At 33.7% G+C, this 13,267-nt stretch overlaps 1 protein-coding gene across 4 annotated transcripts; it reads right to left on the bottom strand.

Moving 5' to 3' along the window:
• Nucleotides 1-3,257: 3,257 nt before the first annotated feature.
• Nucleotides 3,258-9,632, bottom strand: LOC139700828 (uncharacterized). 4 transcript variants are annotated; one of them, XM_071599257.1, is made up of 3 exons: nt 9,212-9,632; nt 8,315-8,511; nt 3,258-3,770 (listed from the first exon to the last, which is right to left on the bottom strand). In XM_071599257.1, the coding sequence occupies exons 1-3, from the start codon at nt 9,454-9,456 to the stop codon at nt 3,664-3,666; spliced, it is 549 nt and encodes a 182-aa protein (XP_071455358.1). In that variant the 5' UTR covers nt 9,457-9,632; the 3' UTR covers nt 3,258-3,663. The 4 variants fall into 4 exon arrangements, with proteins under 4 accessions (XP_071455358.1, XP_071455356.1, XP_071455357.1 ...); XM_071599255.1 differs by having other exon boundaries at nt 3,258-3,887; nt 9,212-9,631; XM_071599256.1 differs by having other exon boundaries at nt 3,258-3,887; nt 8,315-8,499; nt 9,212-9,623.
• Nucleotides 9,633-13,267: the final 3,635 nt, after the last annotated feature.

Here is a 13,267-nt window from a genome sequence, read left to right as displayed (position 1 = left end):
CCAAAAATTTTTGTTGAACGTTATGTAAGAATTGAAATATCCAGGTTTACATTAAGTCATGAGAAAGAATTTCAAAGTATAAGGATTTAATTAAAATGCCCCTAGTGTTTAAAGTTGTCTTAAACCTCATGGACTGGGGTGAATTGTACCTGACTATGAATGCCTGTGGCATTGTATGTTAGGTATTTCATCACAGCATCTTGTTCCTTTAAAGCCCCCTAACTCTCATAGTGTAAAACGATGCTTTTGTAGCTTGACTGGCTAAAGCACTCGGCTGGACATTGAGGGATCCGGGTTCGAATCCCACTCAATGCAAATGATTTTTATGCTGAAGTTTTTGCATTGTAATGCACATTTAGTGGATGACTCCATTAAAAGTTACTGTTGCGGCATCTCCTGCGGTTTCTTGGAATTTACAAGGATTTATTCAGCTTTGTTTGAAGTGATGCTCCATTGCAAGATCTTTGGCGGACCTAATATTTTTTCAACTTTCCTTGCAACTCTAAATGAATCAAAATTACTTCACAGGTTACTAACTAAGGTAAGTTCAAATCAATCAATGGAAAGGGTAAAGAAGAGGCCTGATGTATTTACGAGAGAAAAATGTCAATTTCACATTAAGCGGATAAAATAATACTTTGTAATTCCACAGGTTTATTTCACAAACACACGACCCGGGTTTCGACGTACAACGTCATCTACCAGATGACGTTGTACGTCGAAACCCGGGTCGTGTGTTTGTGAAATAAACCTGTGGAATTACAAAGTATTATTTTATCCGCTTAAGAATGAACAGATTCCATAAAATAACGCCTGAAACCATCGATTCAATTTCACATGCTAAATTCAAAAACTATTTCCTGAAAAGATTTTTATAGGAATAACAATGGGAATGGCTTCTTGTAGTAGTAGAAGATTTAGGGGAGGCGACTGACAGCTGAGGTCATTCGTGCCATTGGGGATAGATAGGAAAGGAGGAGGGGTGAAGAGAGATGCGGCATTGACATTATCCTACTCTTAACAAATGGTGCTAGGGGTCCACCACTTAATATCCCATCCGATGGATGGTTTACTCACTCAAAGTGCTCTCCTCAAAGCACCCCAAATAGGGATCGGGATACCATTGAAAAAGATCTGCCACCTCCAGGATTCGAACTCGGGTTCTATTGAGAGTGAGAAGCCAGTAAGTTAGCCATGGTACCATCCCGATCCCCCTTCTTGTTGTACAGGAGAAGGAATGGTTATGAAAGTAGGTAATATTGAAATTTATAATTGTTTGGTTGTTTGGTTCAATAGTTTCAGCCTCCATATTAATTTGAGATATGCTCTCCCATTAGATTAGTGAAGTAGCCAAAGTATATTTACATGGGCCACCAATTGCTTGTACCATTTGGAGAATTCAGGAAAAAGTATTTTTTGTTCACATACTATGACATAACTTTTATTATATTTTGAAACTATGCAATTCATGTACTACCAACAGCAAATTAATTATTATTAGTTAAGAATATATAATTCATTATTATTTGGTGGAGCTAACTCTTCTGGCCAGATTTTAATCGTTTAGAACAGAGTACTGAGGTTTTAATGATCAAAGATTTCTACTTGCCAGAATTGGGGGTGATTTAAGTCCTTATCTAGATGGTATGCATAATTTTTTTAGAGAATTTACCTTCCAACTAATTTTCATTGCTCCAGTCTGTGTCAATGAATGAAAAAGATGACAAATGATTGGTTTGTCAGCATAGGAAGGTAGGTAGATGCTTTATTAGGCAGGTTTAACAAGGATGGGGGCAATGAACTTTGAAACTGAAGTAAAAAAATATATTTTTAAAACAAAAATGCAAAATTCATTTAATAAAGGTATTCTAATTATTAAAGGAAGGTTTTGGATGGTCTTTAAGGGCCACATTAATTACTAAATTTACTTCTATTTATCGCAAGATCATCATCTTGTTTGATGTACAGTATTTGTTTTTTCATTTCTTTGTAACGTCTGCCTGCCTTCATGCTAACTAGAATTTCTACTCTCTTCCTTCCTTTATGTTGTTTATCCAGCATTTTCCTTTCTATCATGGCCTAACTATCTGAATCACAGGTTTAAATGATAAAAGATTTTGACTTCAGTGCCATTGTTGTCTCTCCCTTCACCCACATAAAGGATGGCTACCATGCAAACAATAGAGAATGCTTGCATTATGTACAAGCAATAGGTATATCGTGGGCAGTACTGCATCACTCCACCCCTAAACTGCACAAGCTGTCGGTTTGGAGGATAGATTATTAGGCTGATATTTATTTGCTGCACATCATCTAGATTAATCTATTAAGTCTATGATAAGAAGTCATAATTTATTTTTTCATGAGATATTGAGCAATTTTATCATTGTTAACTTAAAGTATATTGAATACATGGTACAAGTTTCATTGATTTAACTCAAGAATTTCTTCAACAGCAGCCATTACAAGTTAAGCTTGCTCAGTTCGTCCATGCCAATGATTTGAGGAAAGATGCGAAGAGCAGTGTGCTGCTTTGAAACTCTTCCTTTTACCTGAACAAATTGTCAACCAAGGCCTATCCAATGCTACAGGAGGCTGACAGATAGTCTGTTCCTCCCTAGAGAACACCTTGAAGATGGATTGAAATGCATTTTAAAGAAGGAAGGCAATTAATTTCAAAAGGTAGACCCAGAGCTCCACTTCTGTCATATATGAGAAAAGATCACTAAATAATGTTAAGAGCACTATAAGAAATCCAGAAAATTTCAAAGGGTGTCACTCAAGTGTTGCAAACTGAAAAAAAGCATGAGACGTGCTGCTCCCTTTGAGGGCTGGTCCCTTGAAACCCACTGTGAAATTGCAATTACCTCATGAAAATCACGGTGAACTGTAATCTGAAAACCCTCCAAACAGTCCACACCTGACCCATGTGATTTTTCCTGCTCTCATTGCAAAGAAACACCTTCAAGGTTTTCTACGTCAGAAGCAGACATACCTGGACTGAAAATGTTTCAATTTAAAAGAGTTAAACCTCTGATGCAAAACTGAAGTCAAATAAATGCAATAGGTATCTCATGTGCATTATACATTAATACACATTTTTGCTAAAATAATTATAAAAATAATAATCACTCTCTATGCACTCCTCATAGTGCCCTATATTTGCTTCATTACATTTTTCAGATTTAAGAATAATAATCTTACCAAAGGCTTTAGGAAGGAAAACCAGAGTTTATGAATGAAAAAGCATAGCCAGATATATAACATTTATGCATCATAAATATAAAACTACTCTGTAAAATATCACAAATAATTATAACAGTCTTTTCAATACTAGAAAAAAATTAAGTTTAATCCTAATATTTACATATGGAGACGTTTACAAATCGTAGATGAGGTGTATGTTTGCACCATAAATAATATTTCTCTAAAAGGTTTGCTTACCATAAAGAGGAGACTTCTTCATATCATCGTAAAAATTAATTAGAAAAAATTAAGTTTAATCCTAATATTTACATATGGAGACATTTACAAATCGTAGATGAGGTGTATGTTTGCACCATAAATAATATTTCTCTAAAAGGCTTGCTTACCATAAAGAGGAGACTTCTTCATACCATCGTAAAAATTAATTAGAAAAAATTACAGCTAATGTGGATCAATTTAACTCTTATCATTGCTCTCTCCAAATTGGGCGTCAAAGAGCAATTGCATAATTTTTATTTTCACCTCTGCATTCTTCATTGGAGTTAGCTTCTTCATTGTTGCTCCTATAATACGACAGAAATTTTCATCTTCATCAATAGTGGTATATTTTTTTTCTGCTTCAGCTTCATTTAGCCTCTTGATAAGGTAATTCTGCACATCATATGATGTAGTGGCTACACCTAACAAGATAATTAATTGTTAATCACTTAAAATGTCTTGCATTAAGTACTCATTTGAATGTTTTTTCTTAATTTAGGTGCATTAATTTGAATGACCAAAATCATGTCAAGCTTGAAATATTTCTTGCCAGAAGGGCACACCAACCCATAAAAAAGATTTTAGAGACTTAAAGTTGGACTACACTATCAACAAAATATTTTAATGCTAAATAAAAATCACCAGCAACACATAATATAAGATACATTAATTTTTGTACTTAGGAATATAGATTATAATATTCTTCATCTACCTGGGCAGTAGCATAACATTAGATGGAAGAAGTTTAACCGACATCAAGTGAAAAATAGCACCAAGTTAAGAACACATTCATGAAGAAGAGACAATTCCTATGTTCAAAGGACCTAAGGCTGGAAACAAGGAAGTAATTCATCAAGACTTTCGCGTGAAGCATGGTGCTCTATGATTCTGAGACTTGGAAAATTGGAAAAGTGGTACAGTAAAGAATAGAAGCCTTTGAAACATGGTGCTGGAGGAAAATACTGAAGATTAAATGGACAGACAAAGTATGGAACGAGGAAGTATATTGAAGAGCAGAAGAGGATAGGACCATATGGAGAACTCTGTGGCAAAGAAGAAATATATGGATTGGACACACATTGAGGCACAATGGATTGATTAGGAATATTAGAAGGGAAGATTCCAAGAGGAAGACCAAGAGACACATACATAGGACATATTAAAAAGGACATAAAGTAGGGAAGATATCAGGGATTGAGGGAATTTACATTGAATAGAGTAGAATGGAGGGCTGCAGTTAACAAATCCTAGAATTGAAATACTGATGATGATGATGATTGTAATAGCAAATATGGGAAAAGAATGCAGGATGCTACCCAAGACAGCTGATTTATATACATATCCTACTAAAATTAAGTCCTCAAATCATTCAGGAATTATTTTAGTCAAAATTTGCAAATGAAGTTGGGAGAATTCTGAGACCATCTTAATGAACAGTGCATATGGTTATATTAATAAAATATATAATAATAGAGTAATGTATCAATTTTGGGTTTTTTAGTCTCGGGGCATGAAATGAACAATTGTACCACCTGTAATCTTGGATGCAGAAAAACTAATGGCATCAGAAATATTTTTATAACTAATTAGACATATTAATGGCTAACTGAAGGTCAAGGATGAAAGAAACAATGAGAAAAAAAGAGAATGAAGAGACTAACAGAGCTATATAGATTGGGGAGCCACCTCTAAACAATCCTTGGATGAATAGCTAATGATGATGAATGAGTACAATGATCCATAAAAACAAGCTTATCACTTACTATGCATAAAACTGAGAGCAATTATCAAGCACAATCATGAACTAATGACTGGTCAAATAAGTTATAAAACACATGCATTCATTATTAGATTAATAATGACTACAATTTAGAATACAATAAGAGAAATATGAGATTCAAGTAAGCAGAAATGCAAATGGTAAATTATTTTAAAAAATTGTCCAAAAAGGATTTAGCATGCAATCTTGAAAGTATAATAGAGCAGAGTATAAAACTGTGACAAGAGTAAATTTTGGGGAAATTTGTGTTATTTATCCAATCAAAAGAGGGAAACTAAAAGTTTAAGGTTACTGCTGATTTTTGTAGCCATTCTATGATCATGAATAGGTGATGTACAAAAGAATATATTCATTAGAAATGAGCTTGGTCAAAGATGTGGCCACATAATCAGAAATAATTTTTTAATGATTTTGGATTGAAATTCATAGTAAAAAACATGTCTAATTAAGAGTATTCAAAGTAGGTTATTTTATAGAATCCAGGGATTAAGCACTCTTGCGTTTCTGGAGTATATCACATGATCAAACTGATCTTCCCAAATAGAGTAACATTTGTCCCCTTCTCCATTAATCTGCTTATTATCCTATGTTCTACGCTGCATATTAAATCAAGCTTAAGATCCTATAGTCCATATATACTGTGGATTTATCCTTTTTTGGGCTGAGATTTGATACTAAGGTAACACAGTCTTCATGCCAACTTCCTCCCTCACAAAGGCTAAGAAGAATCCTATAAAAATGCCTTAAACCTTTGTCAGTTCTAAAGGATGTTATGTCTTACTACAGCCTTGTTTATTTTCATTACCTTCAATACCTTCTCTAGCTCACTATTGGGCATACTGCACTAAGCTATGCTCATCTACTTCATGTAATTACTCTATATCTAAACTTACTTGTCTATTACCTTTATTATATTGGTCTTTTAAGCATGACTTCTTCCCTTTTTTATAGCTTTGACTTTGACAAATCTGGGAACATTACTAATATCTGAATCCTCACCTCAAAAACTATGAGATCTGATGATGCTGTTCCTTAATCTACACGATCTCTATCATATATGTCCAGTCATTAAGTAATCTAGCTGATATCCCTTGATGCTGTCAATGTGTAATTATGTCTATTGTGGTGTTTAACCAGGTTTTATTTAGTCATTCTCTTTGCCCAACTATTGCTTTCTGTATGCAATCATTCCTATTTCCTAACTTATACATGTACTCTCCTCCCACACTCCCATCTCTCCTTTTGCCCACCCTATTCCCATCTTTCATCAGTGTCAAGTGTTTCCTTTCAGGTAAACTCACAATCATTTCAATTAGTTGATCATTTACGGTCTACTTCTTCCCTTCTATAACCGCTTGTCAGCATATAAAACTGAATAACAACCAATTCTCTTAGTTGGGATTTTATCTCTAATAATACTATTCTATTGCCCACTCTCTCACTAGGACTTTTTTCTTACTTTTTGAATACCACCCCTGGCTGGCTCTCTTCCTCCCTGCTGTACACTACTCTGCTTATGTTTCTCCAATTGTCCTTGCTGTTTTTCCATCTCACATAGCATAGAACTAATACGTAACTTTCCCCTCTCTTACCGGCCTGGTGATTTCTAAATTTTCTATCCTCAACAACTTCCTAGCATCCAAAATTTATTGTAAGAGTAACAGTTCTCTGTCTTCTGCTGCTGTCAATCCAGCTGGGCAAATATTTTGCCCAATGACAATTGTGAAGGCTTTGGCTGCCAAACTGCTGCGGACAACACAACCCAGTGGACTTCTCTCATATCATAGTTGGCAAGAATCATCGAATTTCTGTCCATAATATTTGCACATTATGAATAACTGAGGTGGTTTCTTGTTGTCTTCCTAATTGTCATTTTTAATGTGCTACTTTCATTTCAAATGGTCACTCCACAGGGTTCAAATACCTTTTCAACCACCTCACTGGGATACAGATTCCGAGTAGAGTGCCATTTGTCTCGGTCCTAACCGTTGATATATCTGGCTTAGGTGACCTTAACAGGAACAATTATTATTGTATCCATCAACACAGCTGTAGGGGGTCATCAGTTTGTGCAGGCCTTTCCCCTAAATCAAGATTACAGCCCACGAGGGAGAGAAAACTACCAAAAAGCAACCTAAATTTATATGGGTTTACCAACAAAATGAAGAAATATGTTATTAATGAAGACATTAATAATTTATACAATGTGAATTTTCACAGACATTCACTTATTAGCTAAGAAAAGCAACTAAAATGAATGAATCTTGAAATAAGTGTAAAATGAAATAAACAGTTTTCCTAACCAAAGTTGCAACCTATATGCACCACAGAACAGCCTCCCTACGTATCATAGATTATTGAAGGATTATTTAAACATTACCTCTTACTTCGAACAAATATCTTCGGGATATGTTGTCAAATTTCACTTACCAGAAGTGTTAAGAGTATTGAACATAGAGCATTTATTGTAATCTGTTACATGGCTACTTAGAAAGATATCTTCCCAGATTCTTTAATATCAAATTGACAATGAGTGCACAAATATTAGCAATCTTCACTTAAGTAGATGGATATTATGTGCAAATACAAAAATGTCCTTGTTTCGGTGATAAAAACTCGTTTAAAATTTATTCATGAGCAATTAAGTCATAAAAAATTCATAAATTGTGATAATAGCTGAGGAGTCCCTAAAGTGTTTCAATTTGAACTAGTTATTCAATGTGTTCACGTTAGTAAACCCTTAAGGGTAACTAAAAGTGACACCAACGATGAACAGGGGAAATTAAATCGCCGGAAAATTTCTTTTAATGTTATTGTCAGTTTCAAGGCTAAATAATAGTTAAAGATAAATTCTGTTTCAGTTTTATCTCTTGAAGAAAGCAATGCAATAGTATTTATATGCAATTCTAATTCCCCTACAAACAGAAAAATTTGTTAATATGTACAAAGTGTAAAGAAAGTGGTTGAATTAAAGCAGGGCATAAAAATTAACTACGAGAAACTAAATCTGAGATAAAAATGGTATCAAAAGAGCTAGAGAGTATTCTACTACGATGAATAAAAATTTACCAGTCATTTTAATATGCTGAAGGTCACTAATTGACTTTGCTTGACATTTTTCCGGTAAGGATTCCTGACTAGGATCTTCGGTTGCTTCGAAGTCCACTGCCCAAGTTTTATCTTCCAGACGGCCTTCACCTTCTATTTTCGCTTCAGATGTCTCTGGACAGGTGCCATCTGTGGTCAGTGGCTCCCTAATAATATTTCTTCAGCAATTAATCATGACAAAGAGTGGAACAAAATATAAAGGCATACACTAGCAAATAAACAGGTCGTAGAAAAGTGCGCAAAAACCATGTATACATTCACATAGAGAAATTAATATAAATATTCAGAATTTTAAAGGACTATCACTATAATGATATATTTTTAAGTTTTAGTTGTCATTTCCCTCTCAAATTTCAGAGCGCTATTCACTTACAGCATAAATACTTGCGCGTAGTACCGAAGATGGCAAACTATTTTTCGAATGACTGCCGATGTTTAAGAGGCAAAACCAGCTCCCACAACACTTACAAAATTGGATATAATGTGATATTTCAAAAAAATCTTTTCAAGTAAATTATAACGCTAATTTCTGAAACATTAAGTACGACATTGTGAGATTTCATCAACCTACCGACCGGTATTTTATATTTTTTAATAAGTTAGAATTTCCTGCCTACAACAAAAACCATCCCGAGAAGATATTAAAATTTTGCATAGGTATCTAACATAATTGATACTTATAACTCGATCAACTCAAGATCCATATTTTTGAGCTATTTATTGTACAAGTATAATATTCGCTTGTCAATTCGCCAGGGAATACCGGTCCCCTGAGAAAATTTCCTTGTAATTGCTTCAGAAATTAAGGCAAAGGGCTCCTATGTTTTTTCACCGAGTTGACTGTTACATCAATCTTACCTGTCGCGAATGTTCGAGCAAGAATATTTTTCAGCTTCAGACAGTTCGCTCGCTGTTTTTACCGAAACATGCCGAGCTCTCAAGTGACCCCAAAGCGCGGATGTGCTTCCCTTCTTTTGCAAAACTGCCTTGCAGATTTTGCATTGTGCTTCATGGTAACCCAATTTATTAAAATAATGCCACACCTCACTGCGCGAACCCAATGCCATTGCCATATCACGCTGTTTATGCAGCTCCTCGTTCATAAAAATCGCTGGGAATCAAAGGGGTTTTCCTATCATACTAATAAACATTTTTAATAATCACGGCTGCTCGAATGTCAGGTGTCTGACTTTGTTGTTTCTCGATATTTCACCAAACGACATTTCAAATGATAATCCATAAGAAATGGGTGAGAGGAGCATTTTGCTGCGTCAAAATTTTTACATCGACTAATTAAACGTGTCTGATATTTCATGTTCCGTTTTCAGTCAATCGGGCTTAAGTGACAATGGCTGAAGTTGCTGCTTGCTTGCGCATTGCGAAGGCGGACATTTTGAAAACTGAAAATCGATTACTCTTTCACTCGTGCATTCAATTATTGTACGAACGTGTTAATTTGAGGCTTAAATTCGTGTTTGGCCAAACATCATGTTAATACACACCTAAAATATATTCAACTAGAGAGTACATACGTTTGTACTCGGAAAATGTTATTTAATGGTTTTATGAGAGCAATTCCTATAGTAAATTCGATTCTCATGATTTTTCAATGTACTCATCAGCATGCCTTAATTCCTGAATTCATACTTGCTTTCATAGTCATTGAATCTTTGAAACGTATTTCTCTGACGGTATTTTAATGAATTTATTATGCATGTGTGGTATATTACATTGGTGAAGAGGAGAGAACATGATAAATGCAATAATGTCCAATTAATTCAACATTTTAAGCCTCTTAGAAGAATAATACACCCAAATAAATATTTGTTTTCGCGTGTGTTATTCTTCTAAGAAACTTAAAACAACATTGAATTGATTTGGTGATTGGACTTGTTCGCATTTCTGTTATAGTTGAGGGGTCAATAATAAAAAATGCCAATCACCACAGTTATAAATCAAATTTACCTTAAACACACTTCCTACCTTTCATAGTAGCAATTGGTTTCTCATGGAAAATTCGGACTTATTCTCATTTTTGTATGCAAGTATGTACTTAATGGTCTGAAATGGTAACATCAATTTGAAGTGCATATATTTTGGTATAACAAAATGTAGTATGCCCCTTTATATTAATTGAATTTATTCTTTCTTAGTTCTAAGCATCTAGTGGAGAGGGCAGGCTAGGATGGATATATGGTTTCAGGAAATTCTCCTCAATTTATATTTTTGTGATAACATAAGAAACTCCCAAAGATGGATCATAAGATTTATGAAATAATTGTTCAGCTAACTTATAAACCATAAACACAGAGGCCAAGATTCTAATGGGAAATATTTTATGAAGTAGTTATCATTAAATCCTTTGCATGCACTTACTTACAAAAACATTGCTTAATGTTTAAGGGCATCATCTTCATGATAGTGCATCAGTAATAGTTTTACTCATGAGTTACTTGTAGTACTTCATACCTCACATAATTGTCTCTCTTCCTGAAAGAATTGAAATTATCACCATATAAAATTGAAATCTTAAATGCTCTGGGTACCTATCATTCTCTTTCAAAGGCATAAAATGTAGTATCATCTGTGTTAATATGCAATGCATGCATATCCGATGCTTTCTGGCTTAACTTTGTGGAAATCCATCATCACTGAAGTAAAAATACCAATGTACCTTTCCACTATATATTTTTTGGAATGAGTAGTTTCGACATATCATAGCCTGCACTTATTTTTTAAGAGTTAAGAATTTGAATAAGCATACAAGCATTAAATGCTTCAGTTAGAATGTCAATTTTCATAAAAAATGAAATCAAGATATTTTTTCAAACATTCTTTAATAAAATATGATGTGGAGAAATTATGAATACATAGTATAATATAATTTCACAATTTTATAAGGATACAATTTTTTTATTCATAAGTTTGGAAAAATAAATAACTAATTTAACAAAGCCTTGTCTTCTACATTTTTCTTGTAGGATGAAGCTCTCAATTTCATTGGGATGAATATATTGTGTTCAGTAACTAAAAGTCTTACCTTTTACTTTGTTACTAAAACATTATTGATAGATCTTTGCCAATGAGAGTTGACTGGATTAATTAACAAACATAAAAAATTAATAATGTGACAGAGACTTCATAAGACTGATTGATAATGGGAGGAAGATATATTTCTTTTTGAGAATAAATGACAACCTAAGAGTGAACACCTTTTGAAGGAATAATATATGTAATGGATAAATAAGTTGTCCATATGTTTTTTAGATCTGATCATTTGATTGAATAGTATAATTGGTTGTGATATGCCGTGTAGTCATATCATGCTCACATAGAAATGATTATAATTGATTTATAAAATGATTAAAGCTAAATTTAAGGCACATAAGAATTTAGGGAGAAAGATAGTCTGATTGGTTTATGATGTGGAATGCTTTAATACTAATTTGTTGGGCATATACCTTTTATGTCATGCTTTCCTAATTAAAAATCAGTGAAGGCCCAGGGTAGGGTACCTTTGCTATTGGAACTCTCAAAGATAAGTGATACCTTTATGTATGTTTCATATCAGGTTCCTACCTCAAAATAAATTAATTTTAACTATTGAATTCCCTGGTGCTATTAAAATTTTTGACAGTAGTTTTAAAATTGGGAACAAATACAAGATTTTGGGATTAGTAGATAGATACCTATGCCACTTAAATTTCATTTTGGAAATATAATTTTATCGACTAAGATCTGGTGCTTTCCTGGCATATTTGCTTAATGAATTTTTCTAGGGTCTTCCACTGGGTCATGGGTTCCATATTGTCCAACTTTCAATGCATAAGTCGAGCATCAAAACGTCGGCCAATATGGAACCCCTAACCCAGTGGAAGACCCAAGAAAACTTCATCAAAATAATTTGATCAATATTACCTAATTTTTCAGCCATATTTCTTAGCCTGTGGTTTTTTATTTAACTTTCATTTTTATTTGTTCATTAAAACTGAGTTTTCCAAGGAATTAATTTATTTAATGTGCATTAATGCAACATTCAGGAAATGATAAATATTGGAAATTAATCCTTACTAAATTGTAAGTCCTAAGCTTTCTTTGTAGAATTTGTCTATTAATATGTAAGTTTAATGTTTAAACTGACAACATAGACACTTCTTTACAAAATAGGTTTTCTCTAATATAGAAAAGTCAAACCACGATATTATAAATCAATGGTTAGGAATGCAAAATTTCAAATTGAATGAAAAATATTGGAGAAAATCACTTAAAATCTGTTAAAAATAATTGCTGTTATCAGTCTTATAAAGGATCATGCAAAAAATGTCCATTTTTAAAAATAACACTGATTAACATCACATGGACACATCCCATGTACATAGGTCATGCAATGTAAAAATCACATGAACACATTCCATGTTGTCCACAACATCTGGAAGAAAATTTCTGATTACATGTTATTTACACATGGTTCAATTTGTGAGCTGAATGTCATGTTGACCCTTAGTATAGTAATGTCAAACTTGCTCTTATCTCAAAAATATACATTATGCTTAATGTCAATGAAAGTATGTCTACTCTCATTATGTGAAATATTTATGCTATGATGAAACTTTGTACAAATCTCAAAGGGGAATCTCTGTATTCTGTTTCATTTCTGGTCACACTTTAAATGATCTTTACCAATATTACCCTAGAATGTTATTTCTCAGAAACAGAATGAAGCTCATTTGAGCCTCTCCTCTTTGAGTTGAGTCATATGTTTTTGATGGGGAGCCATTGATTAGCTGCTCCAAATGAGATATGCATGATGGGATGACTATACTGATGCTCCCTCCTTGATGACAGCCTTCTCAACAGCTCCAGAAGATATTTATGTAGAGTCAGTTCTCTGCTCCTGTATTAAAAAAATGAATA

This window comes from Hetaerina americana, unplaced genomic scaffold (assembly GCF_022747635.1).
Source record: "Hetaerina americana unplaced genomic scaffold, ioHetAmer1.1.p SCAF_11, whole genome shotgun sequence".
Taxonomy (NCBI): domain Eukaryota; kingdom Metazoa; phylum Arthropoda; class Insecta; order Odonata; family Calopterygidae; genus Hetaerina; species Hetaerina americana.
The sequence above is the reverse complement of the archived record's forward strand: the minus strand, read 5'-3'. Positions and strand labels throughout refer to the sequence as shown.